The following is a 19,563-nucleotide window of genomic DNA, read 5'->3' as shown; positions in this document are numbered from 1 at the left end:
CCTGCTTTTGCCAGGCACCCAGTATGTATCACCATCAAATCTGTGAATTTAAATGTAAGAGCACTATTTCAAGAATTATATTGACTTTTTTTTACTATCCTTGTTTTAAGATAAAGGTAACTTTATCAGAGAAAACTTTAACAGGGGGAGAAAAAAAAACGGAAGTGTCCTATGAGCCCTACTATAACCTAGTGCTGGGGCTTACTATCAAGTGAACCACACAGTAACCTCAAAAAGTTGAATTGACCAGCCAGACGCCACATGGGTGACTTCTGTGGGCTGTGTGTGGTTTAATTATTGTGTTAGCTTGGGGCAATGAGCTCAGCACCACACATATTAGTTTCTCTACTGCACATTAATGAACGTAAAGGGCTGTTGTAGGTTGTAGGGGGAGAGGCTGCACTGTACTAATGGCAGCTGTGATGGATGGATCCAGCTCTGTAGTGCACTGCTAATTGAAAGAGGATGCATACTGGCATCAGGCCTCAGGTTTGATCCCAGCCAAAAAAGCAAAGCTGTCTCCCATAATAAGCTGGGAAACCAGCAACAAGACGGGGAAATGCTAACATTCTTTTAAAACTGACTTTGGACAGTCGCTTTATCCAACTTCTTTCATCTGCCTTTGATATTGAGCTGCTTTTAGCTTGGGCCCCTTGAAAAACACAGTGTTGATACATCCTTGTCAGTCTATTACGGACTGTAGTGTTATCCTAGGCTAAGTAGGGAGCTTGGTTTTGGGGAAGACTTACCCGTGTATGGCGTGTAGGCTGTGAGGATCGTAGTGGTACCTGCCTTCATGGTGGCGCATGTCAATGGGGATCGGCGTGTGGAACGTTGGGAATATGTGGTGAGGAGCTGCATGACAGAGAGAGGAGAGAGAGAGAGAGAGAGAGAGAGAGAGAGAGAGAGAGAGAGAGAGAGAGAGAGAGAGAGAGAGAGAGAGAGAGAGAGAGAGAGAGAGAGAGAGAGAGAGAGAGAGAGAGAGAGAGAGAGAGAGAGAGAGAGAGAGAGAGAGAGAGAGAGAGAGATACATTTAAAAAAAGAGACTGGCTTTCAGAAAAATAAATTTCAAAGGCAATAGGCCTACGATAAAGCAACATGAATTTCAGAGCAAGCTGAGCAGTTTCGTGTAAAATATTGGCACTATCACACAAGAGAAGTGGAATAAATAAATAATCAAAGTCATCCTAAGAAATCCTACATCTTGAACATAAAAGATATCCAACTGGGCTTTTGACAAAGACCTGCAGCTAGACAGTCTTTGAACTAGGCGAGATGATGGACCGTATGAAGGGAAACTGCAGCCCCAACGCAAACTGGAGCTGACAGCATTGGGAGAAGCCTTCGTCTTCTGGCCTTCTTCCTGTCCAAACAGCCCGTCCCTTCTTTCCTCAGGCACCGTGAACAGTACTGCAGACAATACCACAGGGCTTTAGCCGTCCTTGTTCATACGTTCATTCATTAGCTCATTCATTCATTTTCTCTCTCTTCAAATGTAAACAGGCAACAAAAGAACATTCCAAAAATGGCCCAAAAAGATTTAGTCATGATGATAATAATTAAATTTGACTTAAACGTAATTTGGGGAAATCATTGTCGGGCTCCAGTTAAACTCTACAAAGCAAATCCTTTCGGTTGTTTTTTCTTGCTGTGCTGTAACTTGAACCCTGTGTACCAAATGTGTTTACATAAGGTGAAGGCTTTGTGGTGAGAGTTTCTTTGTTATGCTTTGTATCTGCTATAAAAATTTATTTGTTTCTTTAATTGGATTTTTCTTGGCTGAAGACCTTACCTTAAACATAAGAACTTCATTAATTGTTGTGATAACAAGAGAGCTCAGCTGATGTTTACAGGAAATACTTTATACTGCCAAATAAATATATATTTTGGAGTCTTAAAAGTTTTTTTTTTACAGAGTTTTGTTTCTCATTAAGATTTTTGGAAGTTACACAGCCTATTAAAACATTTGGAAACATTCCATGAGAACACTACCTCCCTTTCAATGCGCTCCTTATCAAAGTGTTTTTTTTACCAATGGGGAACATTTCCATCCATTAATGTCTGACCCCCTAATTGTAAACCGGTATGACATGTTTCTGCTGCTGCTGAGATGAGAGGAGAGAAACAGGGGAGTGGAGAGGGGAGAAGAGGAGAGAAGAGGAGCGGGGAAGAGGAGAGTTGTGCAGGACAGGAAGAGCAGAGAGAAGGGGTGGGCCAGGCCAGCTGATCTCTGGATCCTATTAAAATTCTTTGGGCATCACTCGCACCAGCGGGAGTCAGGGGTGACCTGGGAGCATGGAGCGGAGGGGTCAGGGCCACGGATCATTATCTGTACCTGCCATGCACAGGAGGGGCCTCCCGGGGCCTGAGCCCAGGCCTCCAGCCCCAGCATGGGGACAAAGCCAGTGTGAGTCAGCATTCCAAGGCCATTCCTCTCACTCTGCTCCTGACAACATGATGGACAGGCTTGTCCCAGAGGCCAGGAAATGGCCCCACTCCAGTTGGTCTGCTCTGCTCTGCACAATGCCTCAGAGCCTGATTTAAGAGGACTTATTCCAGGGCAAACGTTTAGTCTCAAGATGGCCGACGCGTTCACGTTGGCCCTCGCTTTATTTTGTTTAGAGAAAACCAAAAGTACTCAGCCTCTTGTGAATACAATATACTGAGAACAGTAAACATAGAGTACTGTCTACTTTTGCACTCCAGGACGTCATAGTGGTGTGTGTTGAGCGAGGATGATGTTTCCTATCGCTGAAGGATGACTGTGTCGTCCCAGAATGTAGACACACTGTAGCTCAGAGAGAAGCAGCCTTCTCGACAGGCCTGTGTTTAAAGCTTAGCGTGACTCGAAGTCAGATTTCTCCTTTCGAGTGTTTGTCACGGAAAAAGCCCCGCAGGGTTGTATTTAATTGATCAAAAACACCATAAAGCACACCTGATGTTCAAACTCCAGCAGCACAACAATAATGTCCTACAGCTGTTTCTCACCAAACATGGATATACCTTCGTAAATCTTTCCCTAACTCGACACACAACAATGCGTTTACTGTACTCCTGTGTCGTGTAAGTCTTATCTAACCAAGCTGACTACTCAGTGCTGTGTTCTTCCTGTGTTGGAATGGGCTGACAATTTCCACACCAAAGTGTAGTCACCAGTATAATAGGGCAGTGTGAGTGTGTGGAGTGGGTCGACCAGCCAAGCAGGCACATTCAAAGTATGTCCCAACTTAATGGGTTTGGGGGCTGGTGGATGCAGAATGAACGCTCTGAGCCAGTGAGGTTGGAGGGGTGTGTGTGGGGGGGGCGAGGGGTGGGGGTGCGGGCTGGCAGAGGGGGGTGGGGGGGGGGGGATGAATGGGGGCTCCAGACAAAGAGGTTGCCAGATCTAGGTCACCAAAACATGATGAGGTGGACCGGCTCGCGTCACAATGGGATTGCACTCTCAACGGATGGCCGTGGACAAGCGCAAGCCACGCTGGTCTGTTCGGAGCAATTCCGAAGCCCACCAGCGTCTTGCATATTTACACAGGTTAGAGGCTAATTCAGGCCCTCGCTTTCATGCCTGCTCTTACAACTCTCGTGTGTCCACAAAAGGTCTCTCCGCTGGACGAGATGGCTGTGGACACTCTCCCCTCCCCCCATGAGAGGCTGTAGGCAGCAGGCACCGTCATTGTCTCCTGTGTGTCTCGGGCCAGTCAGCACTGTGTTGTACTACGGGGACCGGGAGAGGAGGTTGGGGGTGGTTTTGGGGTAGTGTTGAGTTGACCAGGCAAGCTTATTCTATCACCCAGACAGCTCCATTGTTCACACGCCACAGGAAGAACAAAAGGCGAGCGCTCTGGAGAGTTCAAGAGGCGCGTTTACCTGATTTACTGGGCCCAATCCCCCCAGGGCACGGCACTGTTGGGTTTAGGCCCTCACATCTATTAGTCTTAGGGTGATAACATTTGTTTTCACATCTGGGTGAACACCGCAGCAGGCCCACGCGCTTTTTCATAGTCACCCCCTCCAAACCCGACCCCCCCCCCCCCCCCCGAACATGCAGACTCACAGGATTCTTAAGACCGCACTGACCGAGCCGTCTGTCGGAAAACAAGGGGAAGCCAAGGTCCAACGGAATTCATCGCTAACTCTTTGGTGTGAGCAGAAGGCTGGTGAACAACCTTTGTGCAGTTTGTACATTTGTGCACCTGTGTTTCTTTACACATCATTGATGGGGGGTAAAACCCTTTCCAGCCCCTCTGTCTTTCACCGAAAGCTATTCATGCAAGTAGCACCAATGCTACTGTAATGCCCTGCTTAGTAGTGAGTACATCTCTCCGTTTTTCTCCAGGTGCAAACATGTGGATCTGTAACCAGATGATGATGGTCTCATTGCCTCCATCTCAGCAGAGAGGTATGCAGAACCCCTCCTTGTGTCCTGACCAAACTGAGCACTGGTCTGGAGGTGACTTGAGACTTCTCTCTCTCTGAGAAGTTAACGGCAGTAATGATACCCTGAGAGTTAAGGCCTCAGTGGTGAAATTAAAAAGTGTGTCTGTCTTCTCGCAGAATGACGGGGGAAATTACAGTCAGACAGGAAATTCCAGCAGAATAAGCTGGCAGCAATCCTAACTACACACAACTTCTACACACACACATGCACGCACACGCAGACGGCCCCACTCTGAAATGCACACTGGGTAATGATGTCGGCGGCGAGGTACACTTCGGACAGCTTTAGCCTTATTAATAGCTATGCGTCTGACCCTGCCGAGCTGGGCCCAGCCGCCCTGCCCAGCATGCCCTCGCTCAGCCCAGCCCCCGGCGGTGAGAGCAGCCCCATACCGTGCAGACGGGGGCCCTGACAGAGGCACAGGGGTGTGGAGGGTGGGGTGGAGAGAGAGAGAGAGAGAGGGGGGGTGGTTATCAGCCTCTGTCAGATGGGCTGGGGCCACCTCCTAATAACCTCCATGCATCACGGTGCTGAAGGTGAGCGTAGGGGCGTCTGGCTGGCATTAACAAACAGAGCTGGGGTGCTGATGGGGGCCTCCTCTTTACACCCACCCCCCTTCCCCCTCCCCCAGCACACACACACACATGGAACATAACACGCACACGCCAGCCCCCCACACACGACAAGCGCCGTGTTGTTAGCATGCTGTTTGTGTAATTTAGGTACTTAAGACGGCCAGGGTCTCAAAGACTGATTACACCACGCAGTAATCACCCACCTCTACCGTGTCCTGATTTATCACTCCCTCGCTTAATAGCACTGCTTAACACACAGGTTTGTCGAGATTAAGTAATTACCTTAAACCAAAAGTTTATTATCTTTAAGACTGCCCAGTGATAAAAGGTAGGCTGTCGAAAGAAGCCAAGGAAGAGTTGTACCTGGTGAATGAGAGCGATAATTAAAATACAATGAATTAAATTGTCGCTACTGGGGCTGTCACGGTGCTCCCTTGCTAACATTCATATTACCCTGCTGAAACCCTTTCTTGGGGGCGGCTGGGATTACACTTCAGAGAAGGCGGGAAGTAGCCAAATGGAAAATGACTCCAATGGCCCATCAGTAAATTAAACCCAAACCTAGTTCATCTGAGAAAAAAACACCCTGCATAAACTTCTAAAAATACCGCAAGAAGACAAGTGATCTGCACATGGCTCTATACAGCCTGCTGGGAGGTATCTTAGTTAATAAGGCTGGATCCTTAACTCACTGACTAGCCTCTGTGATGCGGGATGTTGGAGGGAGGGACAAGGGACAATGAAAGGAAAACAATGGCAGGACTGTTCTGAATGATGTGCTGTTCTTTTCTTCTCCTCCCTCCTCATTGTGTACGCTCCTGGCGGTGATGGATGATGCGCGGGGCAGAAATAGCCGTGTGCTCCCGGCCTCGGGCCTCTTGTCGCTCCCGGGACGCTCACCAGAGGCGGAGAGAGCTGCCTCCAAGCACACCGAAATAGAGCTCACTCACAAACCCCTGTCGTCTCAGCACTCCTCTCAAACGCTCCTCTCACTCTCTGGGACACCGTCCGTGACCTGCCAGGTGAAATATGCAACTGCAACTGGATGGGAAACAAAGGATTCTGAGGTGTGTCTATATTTATGACAACGTCCCCCGGCACGGTTTCCCTTTTCAGTTTGTTTGTTTGCCCCCGGACACTTTACTACTGGGGTGAAAAAACTGAGTTCCACTCCTCTTCCTGGCTCCCAGGGATGTTTGAAGAGAACTCATGGGTCTACTCAAGATGGAGAGCTGTACTTGGAGTAAGCCCTTCAAACAGAGCCTATCTATGGGCACTCTCAGAGAACAGGGTGCGTGGAGAAGACAGCTCCTATTCCTCACTGGGGTTATTTGAGATTATCTGTGTGAAAGCACGCATATGAGTCGATTGGCCTGCCTCTCTCCCCCCACTGGTAACCTCTGACCCCTAGGTCTAAGCTTATCCAAACGCTATCCCTCCAAACAAAGAGCTTCTTCACGGTGACCTGCCCAAGCACTCTCCCTCCCCTCCCTCCATCTCCATCTTTCTCTCTGGCTCTCCCCCTCCATTATAGAGGTGTGGTCAGGAGGGAGACAGAGGGGGAATTGATATTCTAATCCCCACAGAGTCCCTGCAGCTCACCACAGTGTAGTGGACATTCAGAGGCTATGAAACTCAACTAGGCTGTTACAGTTGACACAGCTTAGCGTTCCTTCAACGGGCCTTGGGGAGGCTAACTCAGCCAGGGACTTTCTCGTAAAAAGCCAAATGAGAAGCAGCTGCAGGGTGCGGATGCCCCCGGTACGTTTGGATGCCTGTGCAGAGACTCTGCAAGGGGCATTGGTCACAGAGGGGGAGTTTTGGCGGGAGCGGGGGTGAGGAGTTCTTCACAGCTGGAGACCCTCTCCCTGACTGTCTGCTTGGGGGCCGCTTGAATTTGTCTTCAAATGCTTTTACGTCAAGTGTGTTTTACTAAATAAGTCCTTCGCCCCCTCATAAAAGCACAACTTTAATCCGCCCCCCTTGCCGCCCGCCCGCCCCCAGCACGCCCCGCCCAGACATTTTTCCATCCAGCTGTGTTTCTTTACTTGACTTTTCTTTTTTCTTCTTCTTCTTCTTCTTCTTCTCGAGAGTTTGCGGTGTGTGTCAGCGAGGGGAGCTGCTGTGTGTTCCGCTGTAGACGTGGTGGAGGCCGACCCCGAGGCCCCAGCCTCGACCCCCGAGGCCCCAGCCTCCCTGACAGAACCATGCACCTCTGCCGTGACCCTGCTTCACCGCTGGCTGTCCCCACATCATCGTGACTTCATCACGGGGACCGCTGTCCGCGTCACATCCCTCTCAGCGCTGTGGCTCCCTCTGGCTCCACAGACAGGCAGCTTCCCACACATAAGAGCACACCGCAAAGGAGTGCAGAGCAAGAAGAAACAGCCAATCCAACCCCCTCCCCACCCCCAGGCCTGGTCCCCTCCATGCAGTGTTACACGTACAACTTAGCCTAGCGATCTTGGCCCTCCCGGTGTGCTGTCCATGCGCCCAGATAGCCTCCGCATGACGCGAGTTAGGGTCTGTCCACGGCCTGAAGTAACACCCTCCCTCTGGCTCGCTGTCCAGCTGAGCTCACGAGCCGCAAACACTAGCCAAAATCTGTTTAACATTCGGGCAAACATTGTCGAACGAGCTTGTGCACACTTGCAACAATACGCTGGAGCCTCCTCAGCACTGTGTAATATTGATCTAGCGCTGCGTGCGGGGCCTGGGAGGTGCCCGAGCGGCTCTTTCTAAAGACCGCTGGGACCTTCTCCTCCAGCCTCTCCAGCGAAGACTCTCCAAGAGGCTCTCCAACACATCCCCAATGGGCCACCTCTGACCCCCACAATTCAGTAGCTGAATACCAATGGCAGGGGCACAAAACCAGGCAAACAGCGCAGTGTGTCATGATAAAGTGCTTACTGAGGGAAAAGGCTGCCCACACAATGAGAGCGGAGCACACAATGAGAGCCTGAGTCAGACCTCTCATCCCAGGGAGGGAGATCAACAGAGGCCTGGGTGACTCCACACTCCGACAATGAAGAAGGACGCCACAGGAAGTGATCACTTCGTTTCACTTTCGGGCGCTTTTCAGTGCAGGTACTGATTCTACACGTGGGATGTGGGTTTAAAAGTGCCGCCAGGAATATTTGTATTCAGATGTGAATAGAAAATCGAGGGCCATCTGTATTTTGAAAAAGTCTTATACTTGGCAATGATTCTCGTTTGTGGTTGGTGGTGACCCACTATGAATGATGTGCATAAATAGCTTTGTGGCCCTTTAATAAAAGGGATATAGTATTAATGAGCAGAGCCCTAATGTGCATGCTTTGCTTTCTGACCTTATTCTAGTCTGTGCTTGGCCTGGTTTGGTGGCTAATTAGCTTTTACACACAACCATCCAGTAGAAGACAAAGCATGTTACTCCTACAATCAGTTCATAGGAGAGCCATTGGCCTTCTCCAATATTTAGAGATATTGCAAACCCACAGCTTCCATTAGCCCCATTTTTACTTCAGGCCCTAGAATACAGACAATATGACAGTTCAATGTTCACGTTTTTTCTCTTTTCGCTTTTATAAAAATTCAATACGTTTAAAGCACTGTTCATTCTTGTGTAACAGAACAAGTCGTGTTTGTTTCCAAATGTGGTAAGTATTTGTTTTCCATTCATTACAACCAATAGTTAGCGAGCTCACCACAGTTCAGATAGCCCTGAGGAGACATCTTAGAGGAAAGCTCATTCTTGGTTGTGCTATGAGCCCAGTCATGGGGCCCGGTATTGCCAATCCAAGCCTAGTTACAGGACCAGGACCAGGACCAGGACCAGGACCAGGACCAGGACCAGGACCAGGACCAGGACCAGGACCAGGACCAGGACCAGGACCAGGACCAATAGAGCTGAAATACTTCCTATCCAAAACAGAGGGCTGGTTCAGTGTGACTACACCACAAGCCGGCTGGGAACAGTACAGACAGGTTGTCAGGCTAACTATGATTGATATTACCTGTCAATGATAAATGTGTCATTACACCCACTTCACTCATCCTCTGGGTACTGCTGCACACACAATTGTTTCCACTCAGTGTGACTTCTGTAAACTGTAGGAATAGAGAAGTACTTGGACATTCCAAAGATTTTAAGGAGATGAAAATGATATTATTTAAAACCTTCAAACCTTCTGTAAACCCATGGGTTAAGAGTTGAAACCTCTGAAGTCATTGTAGATTGAAAAGTGTATCTCCATCTTATTTTTAGCATGCCGTTGGTATAATCTGAACAGCTGCCAAGTCATTAGTAGAAACAGATCAATCACTCACTATTTACTCTCCCTTCACCCCCCCCCCCCCCCCCCCGACTTCACCCTCTCAGCCCTCAATGGAGGCCCATACCGTGGGCAACCATGCCACTTCACTCAAGTGCCACTGGGTATTTTATTTAGCTTCAAGCCTGTTCCTGACGCAATGGTGGATCATTCCTGTCCTAGGGTAGCCTTCAGGCCAGGAGGAGGAGAAGAGAGGGGGGAGGGGGGTGGAGGCAATGGTAAAGGAGGAGAGGGGGAAACCACCATTACAAAGTACAAAGGAGTTTATACAAAGGTGGGTCTTTTGTCAGGCAAAAGGGGAAGGGTTGTCTTCAACTGGGAGCAATTTGATCATCATCATTTTGTCTGAGTTTTTTTTTCTTCTTTAAATCCACTGAAGCTAGTAGATAACCTCAATCTAGAGTCTGGAGTTTGACTTTCTAACCACAACCATAACTACACATAAGCTTACCATAGCTAACCATGACATATTTTAAACAAAATGTTCGATGTTCATTTAACTCATTTAAAATGATTGATTATTGACTTTACTCTGAGCATGTAGGCATATGTGATAGCGGATGCCAACTTTAACAAAGCGCCTTTTCTAGAGGCCCAAATCATTTTTGTAGGCTCTTTGATGGAGAGAATGAGACTGGTTAATAGGAAACCATTTAAAGTAATTTGTTTATGAGGGAAAATATTCCTGAATAAGTTTAAGATGAGAAAAGAAACAGCCCTGTCTTGACAAGGTTTGAACAGCGTACATGGACTACTGACGACGGGAAAAGGTGGGTCAGGTTTTACACAGGAAAGTTTCAGGATCTTGTAACTGAAACCTTACAATTCTCACTCTGGCTGTGCTGGTTAAACGCATTACCAGTCTGACAATTTGTGATGATTGCTAATTAACAGACACATACATAGCTTTACGTTGATTCTTACTGTATGTGAGCTTTGATTCAAACTGTGCCAGTCCTAATGAGTGGTTATTACTAATATCCAGCTGTTTGCCCTCGCAGTTACGAGGCAATTAGTTTGCCTCCTCTTATTTCAAATAACTGGATATGTGTTCACTGCGCTCTCAATGCCTCTGAAGTTGTATATTGCCATATGGATAGAGTAGAGGACAGCGTTTGTTTACTTAACAGTAATGCAACTTGGAATGTCTCAAAAAGGATCCAAATGGACATTTCATCGTGGGAATGGTCCAAGAATGATAAATGTCCATAAAAAATGACCTCATTTCCCGATAGATCAAATATCCATGTAATAAGTCAGATTTTCCCTTGATTGCCGTGCAAAGATAAATTGCCTTGTGGAGGCAACATTTTCCTCTCTGTATGGGGGGAATCCGCATGGGAAACAGGCGTGTTACCCCTCACCGCCTTAAAATCCAAACCGAATCACATGTCATTATGATGGACAACTGAACCAGGGGGGCTGAATGGATGTGGGGTCTTATTGTTGATTCAAACACAGCCCCCTGTGCCCCACCCACCCAGGCTGCATGCCCCCTGTGTCTCCGCCTCAACCCACTGCTTTCTCATGTCCCCCCCCCCCCCCCACACACACACACACACACACCGTTCTTTCCTTCCTTCTTTCTTTCTTTCTTTCTTTTGTCAAATGGAATTAGGAACGGGCACATGCTGAGTATGGGAAATATTTCCTCATCAACTCTTTGTGCCATCCTTACCTCTTAAACAAAAAATTCCTCCATTGCTTCAGGAATAACTGAACGGAATGTGAAAAATATGGTAGGAATCATCATTAGATTTAGTATTATGGTTTAAATACATATGTTTTGGTCCTTTGGAGTAAAGGTCACTGAATACTTCCACAAAACCTTCACTAATGCTTTTCTGGAGCACAGATTTTTTTAATGATCCAGTTTCATGGCTTTATACATTTATGGGGACAGAAGAGGCACAGGTCCACAGACCCAGGTACTTCCTCACCTCTTGCTTGTCAGAGTTGCAGTGCCAAGTGTGTATGGCTATCCATTGTGAGGGGTATCAGACTGAAGCCAGCGCTAGCCCACAGTCATAGGCTGGGCTGGAGCTGGGTTTGGTGTTTGTCTGGACCATGCCACTCCTCTCTGGACCAGATGCCTGGTGCCTGTGAGTCTCCCTGAGCTGGGAGGGACCTGAGGCATGACTGGAGTGGAGGAACACCACCTAGAGCTCAAACCTGACAGAGACATTGATTCCACAGGGGCGTCAATGTCAGTACAACCCCCAGATAAAACATACAAATGACAAAACTGGAGGGAATGTTTTTTCGTCTTTACACCCAAAACCTCACTGGAGGGTGTCTTCCAGTCTCCTTCCCTAATTCCTCTCCTCGAACACCCGTACAATCACTCCCTCCATGATGCAAATGAGGATTGTGCGGGGCGAACACGCAACACAAAGGCGGCCTCTCGCCCCGCGGACCGCGGTGATTTTTTAACGCTGGCTGGTGCTTGATGGCTTCTGTTCTGGCTGGGTAGGCAGATCAGATCTGTACCACATGAGTGGACCTGCAGACCGGTTGCCTGGTGTTCCTCCTAAGACCCTGGATCTCTGCTCAGAGGGAGGAGCCAGGGAAAGCTCCAGAACTCCCACAGAGGGAGGAGCCTGGGGAAGCTCCAGAACTCCCACAGGGACACAGGCTTGTGAGAGGCTGCAGGAGAAACAGTCTCTCTCTCTATCTTTTTTCTTTCACTTTCTGACATTTAGCCTGTTAATGCCAAATAGTGAGGTCTTACGGGTCCAGACGAACCCTGATCCGGCAGGTTCACGTTCGCTGCCTCGGAATGGGACACAGTATCACGGTGAAGTGACCCTCAGTTTATTGTACAGGTCACAAGTTAAACCAACACATACACACACATGTGGTGTTTTCATTCCGCCCAGGGCAGATGTGTGTGTGGGTCTGAGGGCCGCAATGAAAACAGCCTGGTCGGTCAGACTGGTCTGAGGCTAGACTCCTTGGCCAGGTCCTCTCCTGTGTCCCATGCCCTGACCTGTTTACACAAGGAGGCACAGCACTCCCCCAGGCCACGCTGACTGCAACCTTCCGCTCAGCTCTCCTTCTCTCCCACTGTCTCCTCCCTAACTGTTTGTTATTACTGGGGTTATCCACAGGCTGTCAGACAGTGAGCTAACACTGGCAGGCTGGGCTGGAGCTCTGAGTTCCAGTGCTGAGCCCTGGGGGAGGGCTAGAGATCAGACTGTGGTCTGGGCGCTGCGGGGCGCCTACGTTTCTTTTTCCGGGGTGCGTTCCATACCAAAATGATTGTTTCCTTTCTTGTTCCCTCGTTCGCCGTCCCTCACCAATTAAAGACAGTTTGGGAATGGCTCAACGTGTTTTTCATTGCACATTTCATTGCACTGTATGTGTGTCAGTGAAGCGGGGTTGAATGAGAGAGATAGCGGGTTTCTGAGAAGAAAACAGTGCTTATCTGAGCTTGGTTACTTTAGTCTTTGATTGTCAATGCTGCTGGGCCCATCTCATCAGCAAAATACCTTAAACAGTAAAGGATCATTTTCAGTTGTGAACAGAGAGCAGTTAAGGGACAAATATGAACACACTGGGAACGACATTCTGGCTCTTGAAAGAAAAGAGAAAAGGAGGTGGGGGAGTTTGCCTTAATCCCCTAAAGCATCCATATATCGCTCTCAACATCTCTCCCAACACTTGTAAATCTCCAGGAATGTAGCATGTTGTTTTTGGGATCAGTGCATGCTAACGCTAACGGCTCTGAAAGATTTCCATCTCCAGACGTAGCCCAAAGCTGACAGTTACTGTACATCCTGGGATTAAGAGGACCAATTGAACACATTGGATTTGATAGGTTTCTAATAAAAGGTTTATCTGCGATGATACAACAAGAGAGTACGGGAAAAGAGTGAAAAAAAAAATAGCCAACCTTTTTTGAAGGCTTTGTCTCTATCAAACATATCCTGGCCCAGTAACAATACACAAAAAGCCTACTGTGAGTTTTCAGTTCTGGCAGTGTAGTAGTGAAAATGCTTAAAGCTTCCGGATGAAGTCCCTGTGACTAATTCAATAAGAGACTAAATCACATAGGTCTCTTGATTATATCTTCAATATCCAGGCCATTTATTTTTAAAGCTGCCCCCTTAATGAGTGGGCTCCGGCACAAAAACAATTTTTTTTACGCAAAAATTGAGAGAAAGACCCTGTGTGTGTTTTCAGTTTTTCTTTTTTTTTTTTTTTATCCTGCAATCAACTGCTGGCCTATAAATGGACTTAAAAATAAGAAAAACACTCTGCCTTCACTTAGTATATCTAATCTTAAAGGCCCTCCAGAGCAGCTAGTCCCCCAAGTTAAATTCAAGATTAAAGAGATGAGGGCATCTTGGAAAGCTATCAAGTTAAATGTTTACAAAGAGCCACAGAAATGTGTATGTGTGCACAAATCCCATTACCAAGATTATTCTGTGTACTCTCTGGCCTCAATACAAGAGTGTTTCCATGTGGGAAAGAGGGAAATACTTTTTCCTCTGTTGAAGGGCAGTCACCTCTACACAGCATTAAACTCCACACAACTTCAACTATCTTAAACTGATGGTTATGTAATATGGAGCACAAGGTCCAATGGATTCTACCATGTTATTGTTTTTAGTGCGGCATATTTCAACTCAGACATTTATCTGAGAGGAATTCTCTGTCTTGTTTGGCTATATTATGTTTTCCAAGTTAGATACGGAGCTGTACCATGTTGGAATATTCCCTCCAGAGGATGAGAGGGTTGTTCTGAATGAGCGGCTAGTCTGGGAGCAGCTATCTAAGTAAGCCTTCCCCAATGTCAGGGGGCTCCTTTCTCCTGCTGCTTCTCACAGGGCCTGTGAACCCACCCCTGGAAGGGCCTCATTTAGACAGAAGGGGGAAAAAAAGAAAAGAAATTCCCTTCTCAGGAAGATTAGTGGCCGTCCTTTTGGAGTAGGAGGTGGACGCAGAGCTTTTTTGGGCGCATTTTTCTCTGCCAGCGGCCTGACCCCCGAGTGCTCCCTGTGCAGCTTGTGTGCAGCGGAGGGCCTGCGCATCCAGCCTCCGTCAATTACTCACTGTCGCACTCCGCTGAGGTGATAAAGAAACTGTCCTTATCGCTAACACACCTCTCTTAAAGCACTATTTACACAGCTAGCCTCCTCTCCATCCATCTAGCCATGGTCCCTTTGTCTACTGTGGGGGACTCCTCTAATCAAACTAATCCTTTCATTGTCTCTAATGAGCACCTGGCCAAGGCCTTTCCTCTCCTGTACACCAACACAGGGCACGATGGGACCTGCATGAACCTTAATAGCAGCCATGTTCAGATCGTCACAAAGCTAAGTCACTTAGGGAGTATTTCCAGTTTTTTTTACCCTGGAGAGAAGCCGGGGTATTAGCAAAGTATCCTCTTTCTGAGGAAGCGGGATTTAAAGATGAAGATATCTTCATTGTTTAGGCCCTGCTGGTCCTGCTAGAGCAGTGGGACAGTGAGGCTGTTTAGGCCGGGCCCCGGGGCCACCAGTGCAGACTGGGAGGTGCTAAGTACTTGGCATCCTCCCTATGGACCCACCCGACTCAGCAGAAAGAGGCAGGTGGGGGGTGGGTGGGGGGAAGGAGGGAGGGGGGCGTACGGAGACTCGTACGGAACCGCATCAATCTCCCTTTCAGATGACAAACTCACTCTCAGCAAGATATATGTCACGAGCCACCAAAGCCAGTTAATCAAATCATTACCAACACCCCACTCCGCTGGCCTAGTTTAGAGGCACACACAGAGAGGACAGGGAGGGATACAATAGCTTAATCCTTTGCAAACAAAGCTTACCATTTTCCTGTTCTTAAACTATTGTCACAAAACCCGTACACAAAAACAGAATAATGAAAAATGTGTTGCTTACACCTTGCCAGTCAAAAGGAGTCAAATAGTATATTGTTTAAAAAATAAATTAAAATACTGGTAGAATAAGGGAATTTGAGTATAATTTACAGAATATATGACTTCCGTAAATGTCCTCAGACGAATTTGAATTCATAAAAATCCATGAAATCCCATAAAGACTTCCAGTCTACACACGGCCTCTCTCACCAGACAGATGCATGCTGTCAGAGAAAATACAGGCCCTCATTTAAATTCATTAATGGCCTGCAGTCGGAGCCCGCTGCACAGAGAAGTGTGTGTGTGTGTGTGTGGTGTGTGTGTGTGTGGTGTGTGTGTGGGGGGGGGTTCTTGTCCTAGACCAGGACCCCAGACCAGACTGGGCTAGGCCAGGACAGTCCAAGCCTGGCCCGACCTGGCCATCAACGTCACAGCGGAGGCCATGCCTCAATAAACAAGCCGGGCTACAGTCCAAAAGTCACGGGCCAGGTTTTTACAGGCCCATTTCCATCACCTCCACCTAAATAAAAACAGAGCGAGGAGCTATGGTCCTCAGCCGCGGCGGCCAGAGGACTATCATCAAAAGGACCAGACAGAGCCCAGCACCTGGGCCCATTTTAATTGACTTGCGCCGTGTTTTCACTTTTAAACAAAGTGACTCTTACTTGAGTTCATTATATGCATCCCATTTCCATAGACCTCTGGGAGCCAGACCTGGGCTGCTAACATAAAATAAATGACCGCTCCATGATAAATGGTTCTATTAGCAATCCAGATTGTTAAACTCTGATATAACAGATCGGAGGGGTGCGGTGGGCCATTCGTTTTTCCCCCCTGCACACACAGAGAGCTGTAAATAGCGTGTTTTTTATGTGTAAATAACATATTAAAACACGGCATTACCGTGTCCTTTGATAGTGAGGAAATTGTTCTGAATAAATAACGTGGGATGGGAATATAAAATGGGCCGGCGGTAATAGGAGCGCCGCCTGCTCTCAGAGGTGGGCATGACTTAGGTGACAAGAAATCTGCGGCCCACGGTAAACTACCCAGTGACAATAAAGAGCAAGAACAGGAGCAGTATATTACAATTGTCTACTTTTCTGCTTAGCCTGCCTGGGAATGCGCTCTCGGGTTCAAGGACCTTGTCTCTTCTCCCGCTCCCTCTCATACTGCATATTCACTTATCTGTGTCTGGCAACAGGAATAATAATGCATATTACTGTGATAAGTAATTGCTCTGTCTGTGCGTAGTGGCAGACAGCAGTGGCCCCTCCGTCGAGGCTGTGCGCTTGGAGTTGCTTCGCTGAGATCCTATTGGACAACAGGACACAAGGCTGTTTCGGGGTGTGTGAGTGCATGTTGTTTATTGAGATTTTAAATACGTGGCATAAGTGATAGTAGAAGAGTTATGGAGAGCCATAGAGATACAGGTTTAAAACTCCTGCATGATAATGGTGGTGATTATACAGTATGTCAACATTTCCTTAACTTGTTGAACTCAGATAGGACAACAAATAGAATGGGTACTATAGCATGCAAAAAATGGTTAGCTATGGAATGATTTAGATTGAGATATTTGAATATCATTAAGAAATACGCTTTGTACTATGCAACTCACAACATGCACAATAGTTAAACATTTGTTTATTCAACAATTGCTGAATTTGAACATTCGCAAACAAGGGATTGACTCGTCCACTCTCCTCAATGCTATATTTCCTATCCCATTCTCAGTGAATCTCAGTCCACTCTGAAATTAAAACCAGGTGGGTCCATATGGGACATTGATCACACATACTGTCGCTATGCCTGCCTGTGTACAGCTACGCCCAGCATCATGTCATCTATTCAGGCAACTCCCATGACCCAAGTCCAACCAGCCAGCCTGGATGCCGGCCCGGATCCTGGCCGAGCAGGGAGACAGAGCTCCAGCCCTGTCTCCACAGAGCCCCCGAGCAGGGCTGAGGTGGTGGGGTGGCAAAGGGTGACATAGGGCTGGAGGCCAGTGGAGGCCTGGTAATAAGAGTAGCTCTCTAGGCCCCCTTAGGAAGTTAAATCAACCTTGTGTAAAGCCCCTCTCAGAAGGACTTAGCCACAGAAGATGATTGGCCAAGTGAAGGCCCTCACTTCAGAAGGCAATATTCAAACCAATGACCTCAGCATGTGTGTGAATTGGTTCCATTGAGTAACGCTGGTGGGATTAAATGGAAAGGGCTTGAGATTCTGGGGCTAAAGGGGATCAAATGTTTTCCTAATTGCCATATGCTTCAAGATCTGAAACATATCCTTGACAACAAAAGGTGAATTGTTTGAGTTTCTGTATCACAAACCACAATATACACCCTACTCAGGACTGATGACTTCAGTCATGTAGTCACTGAACAAGTGTCTGGTATAAGTGAAAGTAAGATATTGTGATGCATGTGTCCTACAACTGCCCATTGAAGTCTCTGTCCATCTGTTTGTCCAGTGTCCTACATTGATTTGCTCTTGTAAACAATTCTTTGCCAATTCTCGATTGTGGCAGGCCACCAAGACCTTCATTAATTATGTCACTAGATCACAAGTTGTATTACCACTTCAAAAGTAACCTTCAATTTCTTTGTCAATCTCTAAAGGACCATGTCTTTCATGTTACTCTCAGCCATGTTTTAGTCATTTATAACTTATATTCTCTGGAGGTAAAATCAAGGTCTTTCAGCCTCATAACACCAGGATGTCATTACACACTCACTGACATTTTTAAGACATGTATTCTCGGTCTCATCCTCCGTCATATAATGCCAAACCACGCATATATTTTTTTCCGTCAGTATTAAAATGAATGTAGTCAACAAAATTGTATCAACAGCACAGTATGACATTTTCCATACACAAAGGGAATTTTCTTTGACAAAGTGTAACTTTGGTTGCACTGCATTGTTGTACACGTTAATTGATGTAGAGGATACAGCAATACCTCTTTACAGATAAACATGTCCAATACCAAAGATATAACCTCTAAAATAATGTTACTCTAGTCAACCTCTTCCTCAACTGAATCTTGCTTCAACAAAACGAATTCACTCCGTGTAGCACCAAAGAGACTTATAAAAATCAGTTCAGGGATACACAAGTTGGGCATTTTTTTCAGGAACAATGCCAGAATTGAGGAAAGAATTGCCTATTTTAATCTTTGTTCCGTCTTTAACATTTAATGAATATTTCTTTATCGTGGCAGGCCACCAAGACCTTCATTAAAGAGTAAAAAAGTCACTAAATCACAAGTTGTATTACCACTTCAAACGCAGCCTTCAATCTGCATCTTTATCAATCTCTGAAGGACCATGTCGTCTACAGCTCCACCAGCCATTTTTAGTAATTTATCACTTTTATACTCTGGAGGTAAGAACAAGGTCTTTCAACCTCATTATACCAGGCTTTCATCACAAATTCACTGACATCTTTAAAACATGCATTCTCTCCCTGTCTGTACCCCCTGTGGAAGAACAGCTCTGCTCTTCTCCATTAATTTCAACACAAACATCCATTTTTACCTGCACTGGCTGTTCTCCTCATATTAAGCATTGATCAGCGTTTATGTCTCCAAATCAGGCCTTGGTAGCCTCCCTGTCTGTTGGACCCCAGTCCCAGTGACAGAGCTACAGTAAGATAGTGGTCTACCTGCTCAGTATTAATGATGCTCTTTTACAGCTGGCTACATTAAGATTCCTATCAGTGCTTTACTGTAAGTCACCTCTGACTGTGCGGGTGCTTTTGGGGAGCCTTATCAGGGACGATTAGAGCCACGAGCAACTTTTCCCCAGACAGCATTTTATCTTTGAAATGTATATTTTATGGGCATGTTCTAGCCTTCTTTGACCTATCTGTCTCTGCAAGACCTTGGCTTTTGTTACGTTCTGTGAGAAGGGACTGCGAGGGACGTCTTTGTGTACAGTTGAACTTACTTTGGCATCGTCTGTCTGTTGAGAAATAGACAATAGGTTGTAAAGGTGAAAAGTGTTACCTCGGTGGACTGAGGGGGACGGTTTCTTTGGAAGGTCAGTGAAACCACTTCCCTCCATTTTGTCTTTTTTATCGGTGGTCGTTGTAGAGGTCTCCATTGTGGACAGACAGGGCTCTGGGTTAGACAAAAAGACAACAAATGCACAGAAAGTTATATACTGTGGATACAGCGTTTGAAACAGACTCAATGTGCCATGGACTACATTATGTACCCTAGTATGTCCAGCCCAGGCCCAGCCCAGGCCCAGGCCCAGTCTAGCCTAGCCTAGCCTAGCCTAGCCTAGCCTAGCCTATGACTATTACTTATACCAAGTCAGTGTCCTCAAGCAGTCATCTAAACAGAAAATCGCTCCGAAGCCTGACAGTTTATCT

At 46.9% G+C, this 19,563-nt stretch overlaps 1 protein-coding gene across 1 annotated transcript in view; it reads right to left on the bottom strand.

Annotated features, from left to right (window-relative positions):
- The window catches only part of LOC146260909 (zinc finger protein GLI2-like), a 41,745-nt gene extending 22,470 nt beyond the window's left edge, over nucleotides 1–19,275 (bottom strand). The window contains 2 exon segments of the mRNA XM_084668376.1: nucleotides 750–855; nucleotides 19,193–19,275. Coding sequence (XP_084524502.1) covers nucleotides 750–855; nucleotides 19,193–19,250 — 164 coding nt within the window. The 5' untranslated portion in view covers nucleotides 19,251–19,275.
- Between the last annotated feature and the right edge of the window lie 288 nt (nucleotides 19,276–19,563).

Source organism: Hypomesus nipponensis, chromosome 12, assembly GCF_054491055.1.
Source record: "Hypomesus nipponensis isolate SF chromosome 12, ASM5449105v1, whole genome shotgun sequence".
Taxonomy (NCBI): domain Eukaryota; kingdom Metazoa; phylum Chordata; class Actinopteri; order Osmeriformes; family Osmeridae; genus Hypomesus; species Hypomesus nipponensis.
Note: the sequence above shows the minus strand (reverse complement) of the source record. Positions and strands in the feature narration are given on the sequence as shown.